This window comes from Cnephaeus nilssonii, assembly GCF_951640355.1.
Source record: "Cnephaeus nilssonii genome assembly, chromosome: 19".
NCBI lineage: Eukaryota > Metazoa > Chordata > Mammalia > Chiroptera > Vespertilionidae > Cnephaeus > Cnephaeus nilssonii.
In genome coordinates this window covers 20,047,802-20,061,430 of record NC_137090.1, presented here as the reverse complement: position 1 = coordinate 20,061,430, position 13,629 = coordinate 20,047,802, and the positions used below count along the sequence as shown (strand labels likewise).

Below are 13,629 nucleotides of genomic sequence, written 5' to 3'. Positions count from 1 at the left end.
ACTCCTTAGTAAACTATTCAAATCCCATCTGACTTTAACCTTCATTTTTCAGGTGTTTTCATATCTCACCAAAGCTGCCTATGGTCTAGAACAAAATGCCTCTATAGCTCCCTAAACATCCAATGTATTTTAATATTTCAGTTTTTGCTAACACTGTTGCCTCTGTTTGGGCTATCCTTTAACTTCTATCTCCTGAAATCTTAGTTATCCTTTCTTCAAAATTCAGTTTACACATTCCTCTGCCTTTTGCAAAGCCCTCACTGATCTATCCAATGCAATGCTGATTACTCCCTACGGGGTTCTAGACAGTTTGTTTACGCTTTTTAAAAAAAATAGGTTGTTTATTAGATTTAGTTATATTATTTGGTTAACTAGGTTGCAATTTCTTGAAGACAAAAGCCAGATTCGATTTTTCTATAGAACTAGAGGCCCGGTATATTCCTGCACGAGTGGGGTCCCTTGGCCTGGCCTGTGCCCTCTCGCAATTCAGGACCTCTTGGGGAGTGTTGGATAGCTGGTTTTGGCCAGATCCCCACAGGTCCGATCCAGACAGGAGGGAGCCCGATCCTGTGCGTTGAGCATCTGTCCTCTAGTGTCAGTGCACGTTATAGCGACCGGTCGTTCAGTCACTTAGGCTTTTATATATATAGATTCCCTGGTTAACAAGTTATCTCTCTAGTTATCTTAGATAACTGCCCTTAAACATAATGAATGTTCAATAAATGTTTGTTGAATGAGTATTTTGGAACCCTGAATCCATTTTCATTTACTGACCTACAAATTTTTATTTTTATTTTTATTTTATTTATTTATTTTTTTTAATATATTTTATTGATTTTTTTACAGAGAGGAAGAGAGAGGGATAGAGAGTTAGAAACATCGATGAGAGAGAAACATCGATCAGCTGCCTCTTGCACACCCCCTACTGGGGATGTGCCCGCAACCAAGGTACATGCCCTTGACCGGAATCGAACCTGGGACCCCTGAGTCCGCAGGCCGATGCTCCATCCACTGAGCCAAACCGGTTTCGGCTGACCTACAAATTTTTAGAAACCCAATCTGGATGTAAAACACAAGTTAAGACATTCCTACTATAATTAACTTGTAATAATGTGAATAAAATGGAATATTAATATTGACAATATAAAATACAAAATAACCTCTAGTTGTTTCTTCTTTTTATTTTTTATTTTTGTTAATCCTCACCTGAGGATATTTTTCCATTGATTTTTAGAGAGAGTGGAAGGGACAGGAGAGGCAGAGTGAGAAACATTGATGTGAAAGAGACACATCGATTGGTTGCCTCCCACACACACCCTGACCAGGGTGGGGATTGAGCCTGGCAGAATGGAACCTGTGACCCTTCAGTCTGTGGGCTGATGCTCTAACCACTGAGAAAACTGGTTAGGGCTGTTTTTTCTTGACACAATTAAGCAAAACATTGAAAAGCAAAGGAAGCAAGAATCTGGTAAGGAGATATGAGTTGGTCTGACAGAAGGATTGGAATAGGTCAGGTTTGGGGGTAATAAAATATCTTGGTGTGATCTATAAACATGTGGAAGATATTCAGATTTTTCTGGTTAATAGCAGCCTATATTATATCATATACTTCCCTCCATATTACTCAGATCATTTGCCTTATCATCTTACTTGATATGCCTACCACTTCTGAAACACATCATTCTTCCATTCAGTAAACATTAATTGGAGTATCAACTTTGTTTGCTATACGATCCTGATTTCAGTAAAAACGTAACCAACTTGAGAAAATCAAGTTCTGTAGATGGACTGTACAAAGCCTTAACCTTTTGGATTTTCAGAACACTACTGACAATAAGAAATTATGTCCCTAGCCATTTTGGTTCAGTGGTTGGAATGTTGGCCCATAGATTGAAGGGTTGTAGGTTGAATTCCGGTTGGGGAGGGTGTGGGAGGCAACCAATCAATGTCCCTCCCTCACATCGATGTTTCTCTCTCTGTCTCCAACCGCTCCCTTCCACTCTCTCTCTAAAAAAAAAAAATCAATAGAAAAAATATCCTTGGGTGAGGATTAACAAACAAACAAAAAAAGGAGCCTGGCCAGTGTGACTCAGTGGTTGAGCATCGACCCAGGAACCAAGAGGTCACAATTCGATTCCCAGGCAGTACACATGCCTGGGTTGCAGGCTCGATCCCGTGGGGGACGTGGGGGGAGGCAGCTGATTGATGACGTTTTTCTTTCATCAATGTTTCTATCTCTATCCCTCCCCCTTCCTCTCTCTCTCTAAAAATCAATAAAAACATGTTTAAAGCCTGGTCAGTATGGCTTTTTTTTTAAGAGAGAGAGAGAGAGAGAGAGAGAGAGAGAGAGAGAGAGAGAGAGAGCGCAATGTGAAAGAGAAACATCAATCCGTTGCCTCCCATACATGCCCCCACTGGTGATCTAACCCCCAACTTGGATATGTGCCCTGACCAGAAATTGAACCCACAACCTTTTGATGTACCAGATGACACTCCAACCAACTGAGCTACTAGCCAGGGATCCCTGGATTACTTTAATAGTGTTTTATTTGGCTTCTGAATTCTTTTCACCCTATGATCCATTCTCTCCCTCTGAGCTTTCCACAAATCTGATCTGATCATATTACCCCTTTGCTAAAATCCTTCAGTGGCTTCTAATTGTCCTTAACGATAAAAACTAAAGCCACCCATCTAGGCAGTACAGAATAGAATATGCTTCCCTCTACAGATCATCTTGTATCATGTTTACTTATGCTCTCCATGCTAGTACAATGACCTTCTTTCAGCTCCTCAGCCTGTCATAGGTCCTTTAACACACAATTCACTTTACCCTTCATGCTCCTCCTTTCCTCCAAAGACCAAACCATGAAAATTCTAGTCATTCTTTGGACTTCTTTCTCTGGGAAGGCTTTTTTTTGGATCCCCAGATGAAGTTAGGCATCCATATTATACTCTCTAACAGCACCAAGTACCTTTCCTCTGTAACACTTCTTACTGTTGTAATTTACATTTATTTAGGAATACTGCATAATATCTTCCTCACTATAATATAAACTCTAGAAAGGTAGGGACATCTGTTTTTGCTCACTATTATAATCCTACTAGAGGCCCGGTGCACGAAATTCATGCACAGGGGAGGGGGTGTCCCTCAGCCCAGCCTGCACCCTCTCCAAATCTGGGACACCTCTCACAATCAGGGACTGCTGGCTCCTAACCACTCGCCTGCCTGCCTGATTGCCCCTAACCACTCTGCCTACCAGCCTGATAGCCCCCTAACTTCTCCCCTGCTGGCCTGATTGACGCCTAACTGCTCCCCTGCTGGCATGATCATCCCCAACTGCCCTCCCCGGCTGGCCTGATTGCCCCCAACTGCCTTCCCCTGCGGGGCTGAGGGGACTGGGGGACTCTGGTTGGATGAGGTGTGCGGCATCTGCCGCCCCCCCCCCCCCCCCCCGCGGGGCTGAGGGGACTGGGCGCTGCCATCTTGTGGCTGTGGGTGCCAATATCTTATGAGGGCATGGCAGTCAATTAGCATATTCCCTCTTTATTAGATAGGATTATCGATTATGTACTTTTTTTTTAAATTTTAGAGAGGAAGGGAGAGGAGGAGAGAGCTAGAAAAATCAATGAGAGAAAATCATTGATCGGCTGCCTCCTGCACACCCTACAATGGGGATTGAGCCTGCAACCTGGGCATGTGCCCTGACCGGGAATCGAGCTGTGACCGCCTGGTTCATAGTCTGATGCTCAACCATTGAGCTACACTGGTTGGGCTCCTATGTACTCTTAAAGCAGGTACTTAACTAAATGTATGCTGAATTAATAAACAAATGATCTTTGACTTCTGGCAGTCTTCCCATTGTTAGTGTCTTATATGTTAGTCTTAGCCTTAAGTTACTCTAGTATTCTTGTATATCCAATTGTTAAGGTTTTCTGGAAATCTCTATTAGAAGAAACTTAGTGGCACACAGAAGAATTATTTTCTAATGCAAATAATCACTACTAATTACTCCTTTATTAAATACTAGAGGCCTGTTGCATGAAGAGATTTGTGCAATAGGCCTTCCTTCCCTTGGCTTCCAGCACCGGTTTTCCTCCAGTACCTGGGACCCAGGCCTTCGCTCCAGCCAGAGTCTGCCTTATTCGTCTATGCTGCAGGCTCCGGCCAGAGTCTGCCGCCTTTGTCTTCAATGCAGACTCTGGCTGGAGTCTGCCATCTTCGCTGAAGATTCAGGCCGGAGCCTGCCATCTTCGTCTTTACTGCAGACTCCAGCCAGAGTCTGCCATCTTTGTCTTCGCTCCTTCACTGCAGACTCCGGCCAGAGTCTGCCGTCTTTGTCTTCACTGCAGACTCTTGCCGGAGTCTGCTATCTTTGTCTTCGCTGCAGACTCCAGAGTCTGCAGTTTTCATCTTCGCTGTGGCCAGAGTGCCGCTCCTGTAGATCCCTTCGCCTCCCCCCCCCCCGCCCCCTCCCTCCCTCTCATAGCAGGCCTCCTGCCCCGCCCGGCCACTCCGCGCCTGGAGCAGCTGGGCAGCCACCATCTTTCTCCTTCTAATTTGCATATACCCTCCTGATTGGTGATGGGCATAGCAGAGTGATGGTTAATTTGCATGTTTCCCTTTTATAAGTGTAGATGGGGAATTCTTAAGAACTTACTTATTAAATTTTGTTGTAAATGAAAGAAAATGGTGAGTAGAAAAAATAGGACCAGGATTTTATGTTGGAGACTTGTTTAAAGTTGTGTGCCAGTACTTCTGGCAGTGTGACTTTGGAGGAATTATTTAACTTTTCTCAGTCATTTCCTCATCTGAAACATGGAGTTCTATTTCTTGGACTTGTGTGGGTTAAATAAAATGATACATAGTGTTCCTAGTATACTAACTGGCACACATTAGACACTTAAAACTGTTTTCTTTCCATCTCTTAATATAAATAAATTCAAATATATAATTTATGTTTTTTATTATATAACATCTCCCAGCTTATTTGCCACAATTATTTTGTGACACAAAAGACACAAATGATTTACCAGTAACCTTAGTACTACTGATCACCTGGAAAATTTGACTATGGCCATAAAGTTCTAGAACTTTGACTTGTTTTCATTTTAAAATTAAAGAAATGAAAGAGACATAAAGTACCATATTCAAGAGTTCTATCCATTTCTGATTTAAAATCAAGCTTTGCTCAGAACAATATTTCTTTATCACCAATTCTTAAGAGGGTCAGAAAGGGATAGTGAAGACAGCCAACTTAAGCTCCCATATATTCCAGTAGTAAAACCTGCCACTTAAGAGAATCCCATATACAGCTTCCATTACCACTCTGTTCAAGCACCTCTCAGTTCCTGAGTGATGGTGTCTCTTTTGAGGAATGGACTATTCTCTAAGACAATACAAATTGGGAGCAGGCCTAAGATTAGCCTCCTAGTTAGTTACTCATCTATTACTGCCCAACTGGTGTGGATCTGCCCCTAAAAGAATATCAATCAGTATATTACCTCAAATTAAAGCCACATGGATAAAATGCTGCTAAAGGTTATAAAGCCACAAAAGAAACCCCCCACCCCAAAAATTTAAAAGGGAAATTCTCCTGATTAATTGAATAGGTCAGTCCTAGGTTGCATTAATTTAAAAGATAAATCAATAGCATAAAAGTTAAACAGCAAAGTTCCTTTCTTGCTTGCTCCTCTTAAACATGAATTATTATTTAAAAAATAAACAAATCTTTGTAAGCTATACAACTAATTCAGACTTAAAAGTGACTACATAAATTGTTTTATTTTGTTCTTGTCAAAAAAGAAATTAGCTGACTTTTTCTAGATCATACAAGACAGATAATAAAAGCTTCAGACAATATAAGAAGATATAATAATAAAAATCACTGTGAATTTTCCTATTGTACATTACAATCTAATTTCTGCAATTCTACCTTAGTTTAGATCTACATCAGTGGATCTTAATCTGGGCAATTTTGTCCCTCAAGGGACATATAACAATGTGTGGGGGCATTTTTGGTTGTCACAAATGGAGGGAGCATCTACTGAATAGAGGCAGGCCAGGTATGCTGGAAAACACTACAATACACAGGATAGTGTCCCCCACAATAAAGAATTAGTTTGGCTCAAACATCAATAATGCCAAGATTGAGTGTATATTGCCATGTAACTGAATATTTCTACTAGCCTATATGTCTTCCTAACTCTTGTCTTATCACTCCTTCCCAAACTTACCAGATTGATCTTCCCAAAGCAGTGCTTTCATTACAGAACTAGAGGTCCGGTGCACGAAATTTGTGCACGGGTAGCGTCCCTAGGCCTGGCTGGCGATCAGGGTTGATTGGGGCCTTCTGTCGGCTGGCCAGGGCCTTCCTTCCCCTGGCTACCTGCTACTAGCTGGGGCCTTCCTTTGTTCCAGGCCGCCCCCTGGTGGTCAGCACACGTCATAGTGAGCGGTCGAACTCTCAAGGGGACAATTTGCATACTAGCCTTTTAATATATGACTTCTGTTCAAAAATCTTCAATGGCTATTTATTACAATACATTAAATCTAAACTCCTCAACCTAGATTTTAAGTTCCCTATAACCTGATTCAACCTGGCTAGTAAAACTTATCTCTTGCTGCTCTCAATTTCCATTCTAGCCAAGGCTATAATATTCTACTGTTCTCTTGTTCCTAAATATCACTCTCAACTTTGGGCTTTTGCTCATGCCATTTCATGCCAAGAATGTTCTTTCTCTTCTCTACCAATTCAAACCCTTCCCATCTTTCTAAAGCTTTAAGTTCTACTCCTCCAAGAGACCTTCCTGTTTTTCTGGTCTGCAAGTATTTCTTTCTAAATTTCTTTTTTAAAAAAATAATATATTTTTATTAATTTCAGAGAGGAAGAGAGAGGGAGAGAGAGACAGAAACATCAATGATGGGAGAGAACCATCGATCGGCTGCCTCCTGCACGCCCCACACTGGGGATCGCAACCCGGGCACGTGCCCTTGACCGGAATCGAACCCGGGACCCTTCAGTCCACAGGCCGTCGCTCCATCCACTGAGCCAAACCGGCAAGGGCTAAATTTCTTTATTATTATCTGTGCAACCAAACACATACTGACTTACAACATTATCCAATTGTTCCTGCTAAGCATTTTTATCTTCCCACCAAGACTAGACCCTTCAAAAGATTAGAGGTTGTATCTCCACATTTCTATTGGCTGATTTCACAAATCTCCAACTCAATTTGTACAAGACAGAATTCTTAATTGTCCTCCTTTAAATTGTCCTCTTCCACAAAGGATTCTCCATTTATAAATGGCACCACCAAAATGAAATCCAGGCAGCCATCATTATCACTCCCATCCAATCAATAGTTGGTTCTAACTCCAAAACATCTGTTGAATTTATCTACCTCTTTCTTACTCGACTGCTACCATTTTAGTCTGTTACCTTCATCCTTAGACTGTTTTTACTTTTGCCTCCCTCCTCCCATTACAGTCTTAAAGTAGCCAGAGAGATCTTAACATCTACATAAGATCACATCAACCCTCTGCTGAAAATCTTTCAATAATTTCCCATTATCCTTGCAATGAAAATGGCATTACTATGCAACTCCAGCCACATCGGCCTTCTTTCAGTTCTTCCAATGCCAAGGTTTGCTATGTCTTAGAGACTCTGCACATACTGTTTTCTCTTAATGCTCTTCAAATGACTGTTTCTTTCTCAGCCTTCAGATCTCAGCTTCAATGTTATTTGCTCCAAAAGGTCTTTTCTGACACTTTGTAAGAAGGTTTTAGAGCTTTTTTTATATTCTTCTGTGCTTGGCACATAGCAGGTACATAACATTCTCTCCAATTTGATTTTTCATTGAGGCTGCTTCTTAACTTTTTGTCATTTTGCATTACCTCTTTTGGTGGTCCAATTACAAATTTGATACCTGGGCTTGAGTCAGGGCCCTGCTATTATTAGGTGTCTCTCCTAACATAGTATTTTTAATGTCCTTCTTATGACAGTTTGTAATTATTAATTTGTGACTATTTGTCTAATTCATTCTCTCTTAACAGATCATAAACATAAGGGATGTATCAGGACACTAGTCCATAAAGGAATTAAATTATTATGTATTTACAATGACTTCTTCCTCCTCCCCCATTCCCCAAAGCTTAATCTCTCAGTCTAGGTACTATGTAGCACTGTCTTCAGGATACTATATTGTATCTGTGGACTAAAAAAGGGACCACATACTAAACCTGACGAGCTCAGGGGAGGCCTGCATGGAGGGCCTTATGGTGGTGTATTCAGGAAAATGGTGTTAGATGACACCATTTTCAAACTCAGAGATTGAAAGTAACCGCATAGCCGAAACCGGTTTGGCTCAGTGGATAGAGCGTAGGCCTGCGGACTGAAAGGTCCCAGGTTTGATTCCGGTCAAGGGCATGTACTTTGGTTGCAGGCACATCCCCGGTAGGGGGTGTGCAGGAGGCAGCTGTTCGATGTTTCTCTCTCATCGATGTTTCTAGTTCTCTACCCCTCTCCCTTCCTCTCTGTAAAAAATCAATAAAATATATTTTAAAGAAAGAAAGAAAGAAAGTAAACGCATAGGTGCTTGCTTCCACAGCACATATACTAAAATTGGAATGATACAGAGAAGATTAGCATGGCCCCTGGGCAAGGATGACACGCAAATTCATGAAGCATTCCATATTTTTAAAAAAGAAATTGCATAGGATGGTCTGAACATAATTCCTAACTAAAAGTTGAGTCATGGTGGGTAGTCACATCCTAGGCTTGTAGCTTCCTTGACAAAACTCAATCTTTATCTTAATTAAGCCTTCTATTGTTTTTTTGCAGCTAAGATAACATACCCTAGGAATGTCAGAGTAATCCCCTTTTTCTCAGGTTATAACTCTCACCAGAACATGAAACAACTGAACCCTCTTATTTTTATCTTTTTCTCCAAATACCATCTCTATGTGCTATAAACGTTCACTGTTTACCCTATACCCGCCAATGTAAAAGAAGTATGGGCCTGTTTTCCACTTCACCCAATTTCAAATATTTCCCTGCTTTGCTTTCTCCTGCCCTCTTCATCTATCACCAATGAATTCCATGTAACCCATGTTACAGCTCCTCCTTTGATATGTTAAGAGTATAAAATAAGCTGTAAAACTGCCATTCTCAGGAACATTTTCTCAATCTGTTGAGATTTTGCTTTCAGGCAATTATCGTCAGTTTGGCTCAAATAAACTCATAAAAATTCTCTACAGGTTTAGATGTTTCTTACATCAACATACCTAAATATAAGGTAATCTACTTTCCAAAAGAGAAATCCATAACAAATGTGTTTCATCTAACCTAAATATAAAATTTTTGAATGAAGATCAAGTAGTCCAATGCCTATTGATTTATCAATTTAGATACAAATATATACTTTTAAAATCACAAAATATATTTAGAAATTTCTTTTTTTTTCTATTCTCACTGAATAGAATAATTTTACCAAAATTGTTCACATGTTAGTGACATCAATCAAGCCTTTGGGGGAGGAATGGTGTCATCTAACACCATTTTCCTGAATACACCACCTTCAATGTTATTTGAAATATAGTACTCTGAATCCATGTTAGTTGCTGTCCCTGTACATCTTATCCCAAGCCAAAAGCACTCCTTCACTATATAATGACCTCTAAAACGATATTAGGTATATAGTACCCACTTACTAAACTTGCTTATTTAGTAAGGCGATTTTTACAAGGCTTTTTTACAACTTCATCCAACATTTCTGTGAACTGATAAATCTATTAAAATGTCTGTTTTTTAAAATCAATTTCATCAGGTGAATTTTATAAACATCCAAATTAGCACCAATTGAAGTCACTTAGGCTTGTGTCTTTCCCAGTTATATTAAAAAATGACAGCCCTAGCCGGTTTGGCTCAGTGGATAGTGTTAGCTTGCAGATCAAAGGGTCCTGGGTTTGATTCTGGTCAAGGGCATGTACCTTGGTTGCAGGCTCCTCCCCGGCCCAGGCCCCAGGCTCCAGCAGGAGGCAACCCATCGATGTGTTTCTCTCACATCGATGTTTCTGTCTTTCCCTCTCTCTTCCACTCTCTCTAAAAAATCAATAGAAAAATATCCTTGGGTGAGGATTAACAAAACAAACAAACAAAATATCAATAAAAACATATTTTAAAAAAAGACAAAATTTGTCTCATAATAGGAGAGATTTTTTTAACGACTTGGGGACCAAAATTTTGCTACCACCAAATATACCTTTTTGTGATATTGATTTTAAGCTGGTTATTAAGAAACAAAAGACTCAGAACCTTTGACTCCCTTACCTATTTAAAGGAATTCAGATAGAAAAAGGAAGGGAGCTTTACCTTGTCATCACAAAATAAACTAAATGTGGCAGAAAGTGAGAAACCTAGCAAAGCCTGTTTGTTGAGCTTCCTTCTGTGTCCCATTGTTTCTGGGTGGCCCAGCAAAAATTTGTTCCCCACATGTTTGCTCTTTCTTGTTTACCTGTAAATTGCCTACTTTCCCTTTGAAATCCCAGACCCCTGCCCCCTTCACCTTTGACCAAAATGGCATACACACCTCAATTGTTCAATTCATCTTTGGGTCCCATTCTTGCAGCACCACCCCATGTACACCCACAATAATTTTGGACATTTTCTTGTTAATCTGTCTCATGTTAATTTGATTATTAGCCCACCTAGAAGAACTTGAAAGGTAGAGAGAGGGAAAGTTGGTTTTTGGAACCCCAAGGACAAGTAATCCTTTTCTATCAGAAATAATTTGGAGGAGGAGCTATATTTAGGTTCACATGTTTATCAAACTGGCTATTCCACATTAAAACTTTAAAGAAAAAAGTCCTGGCCAGTGTGGTTCAATTGGTTGTCCTGTGCACTGGAGGGTGGAGAGCAGGAGGTAACCCATCGATGCTTCTCTCTCTCCCCTCCCTTCTACTCTCTCTTAAAAAAAAAAATCAATGGAAAAAATATCCTCATGTGAGGATTAAGAACAACAATAATAAACCCCTAAGAGTATTACTACCACAAATACTTTAAGGGAAAAGAGGAAAACCAAGAGGTACATCTACTAAAAAGCTACATATTTCTTTTATTCACCATGCTTTTATACAAGTTGAAATTATTAAACAGTGGTTATAAGCTAGCAATACAACTAGTTTATCATTTTAGAAGGCTTTTGGGGCCAGAGGAGGCAAAATGCATCAATTCTTAAGACAAAATTACAAGAATATGAAACAAATTAAACAACTTGAATGCTCTACTTATCCATTTAAGGTACAGACAGCAACTTCTAATTTCATGTGAGGCCTCAAAAACAAAATCTTAAATGGGACTTTTTACTAGTAAGAGGAATTTGGATGTTAAGAAATAGCTTTAGGCCCTGGCCAGGTGACTCAGTTGATTGGATCATTGATCCTATACACCAGAGATTTTGGGTTCCATTCCTGCTCAGGGCACATACGAGTTCGATCACCAGTGGGGGCATGTATGGGAGGCAACCAATTGATGTTTCTCTTTCACATCCAATGTTACTCTTTCTTTCACATAGATGTTTCTCTCCCTTCCTCTCTAAAAAAAAAAAAAAAAAAAATCAATAAAAACATATACTCGGGTAAGGATTAGGAAAAGAAAAAAGAGCCCTAGCCAGTTGCTCAGTGGTTAGAGCCTCAGCCCAGGGACTGAAGGGGCATGGGTTCAATTCTGGTCAAGGGCACATACCTCAGTTGCAGGCGCGATCCCAGCCAGAGGGCACTTGCAGGAGACAACCCATTGATTTGTCTCTCTCACATGGATGTTTCTCTCTCTCTCTCTGTCTCTCCCTCTCCCTTCCACTCTCTCTAAAAATCAATGGGAAAAAATATCCTCCAGTGAGGATTAACAACAACATCAAAAGAAAAACTTTGGAAACACGGGTACAACTTATAAACAGAGAAACTTCCTAAAATAAAATCCCACATTATATTAACTCAAACAATAATAGCTCCTACAGGTAATGAGCTGGAGAAGCCAACGAGGAGAAATGGATATTTTATCCTTTGAAGAAAAATCAAGGAAATAGGAAAGTCGTGATGTATTAAAATATTCACTCTTTAGTTATCAAGAACCTATTAAGGGTAATAGGAATTATTTTCTAAAATCGGCTTGCTTTATAACTTCAAAATAAACAAAGTCCATGACTCAAAGACAGCAGTTGATAGAGATCAACTCTTCTAATCAACTCAAGATCAAATAGTCGGTTTAAGTCTCCCAGACCGGTCCATCATCAAGGCACAAATGACTCGGTTTCTTCAGATGGCAGGGGAGGGGGGAATGATTTGGGCACTGCATCGCACACTTAAAATCCCACAGGATTTCTTCCATGCCCTCGGAGAACTGTGCATCAAGGCATACCTTGGTGTGGTAAAGGAGTGTGAAATGATGGAAATACCATTATGTGCCTTCCATTTCCGGAATGCCGTATCAACACTAAAACACTCCTGATCTCCATCAGAGGCCACGGGAAAAAAAACTCAAGATCTGCGGTTTCCACCCTCTCTCTCCCCTAGTCTAGGTGTCTGCACCTCAGCCCTGGGCCTTGGAGTTCTCTCCTGAGATCATTGTTCCGTGGGAAACTCACGGCGAGAAAAGCAATGTGGGCTCAGTACGTCTGCTACCAAAATAGAAATGAGTATTAAAAAATACCGACCCGACCCTCCCTCTACCTGCTCACATAAAACCAAAATAAAACCAACCCTCACCCCCCGCAAACTTGCCCCACCATTAGGAAGCTCTTACAAGCTCCGATCGAATGTGCTTCCCCATCCTCCCTCAGGTAACAGAGCACCTGGAGCGAGCTTTCGCCCCTCCGCCCCAACCTCTCCGCCGAGCCGGGGCCAGGCCCCTACACTGACAGGAGGGGCTCGCAGCCGGACACGGGCTCGGAGGCGAAGGGAGGGATGTATTATCGCCAAACGCCGCTCCCACTAGGGAGAGAAGTAACACAGGGCCCAGAGGTAACGCGGCTTAGGGTGCCGGCAAGGCCTCCGAACTGACGAGAAGACAGGCAGGACCCGGCGGAAGGGGAGGCGGGAGGAGAGCCCGGCCTAGGCCGCACCAGGCCGCGGAGTGGCCGTACGCGGCTTCCCGACGGGGGCCGCGAGCCAAGCCTGAGAGAAAAGAGTTATCATTACCTGGACGGGTTCCTGCAGCACCGTCATCCTCGAGGCTCAGGCCCACTTTCTGCAGTGCCTCAGGCCCCCCCCGCAGTGGCTCCGGCCCGGCCAGCCCCGGCTCATTTAAACTCACCAGCGACCGTTACCGGGGGATGGGGGCGGCCGAGCGATTGCCGAGCACCTCCGAGCGGGACACGGAAATACCCGAAGTGGAGAGGCCCGCGCGGGAGCCGGACGAAAAAGCCCGAAAGAGGCCGGAAATACCCGCGGTGAATCGGCGGAGGAGGAGACCGTTGCCGGAAATTGTCGAGGGCCACCGGAAACTACCGAGTCTGACCCAGCGCCTAGGTTCCTCTTCTCGGCCACGCCTTTACTCACGCACGCCACGCCCAATCGGCCACCCAAGGCTGGGGCCACGCCCAAACGGCAATCACCGGGCCGGGCGAGAGGTGCCT

At 42.1% G+C, this 13,629-nt stretch overlaps 1 protein-coding gene across 1 annotated transcript in view; it reads right to left on the bottom strand.

The window, feature by feature from the left end:
- Positions 1 to 13,330, bottom strand: part of CDC27 (cell division cycle 27) — a 54,639-nt gene extending 41,309 nt beyond the window's left edge. The window contains 1 exon segment of the mRNA XM_079796881.1: positions 13,193 to 13,330. Within this exon segment, the coding sequence (XP_079653007.1) occupies positions 13,193 to 13,219 (27 nt within the window). The 5' untranslated portion in view covers positions 13,220 to 13,330.
- Positions 13,331 to 13,629: the final 299 nt, after the last annotated feature.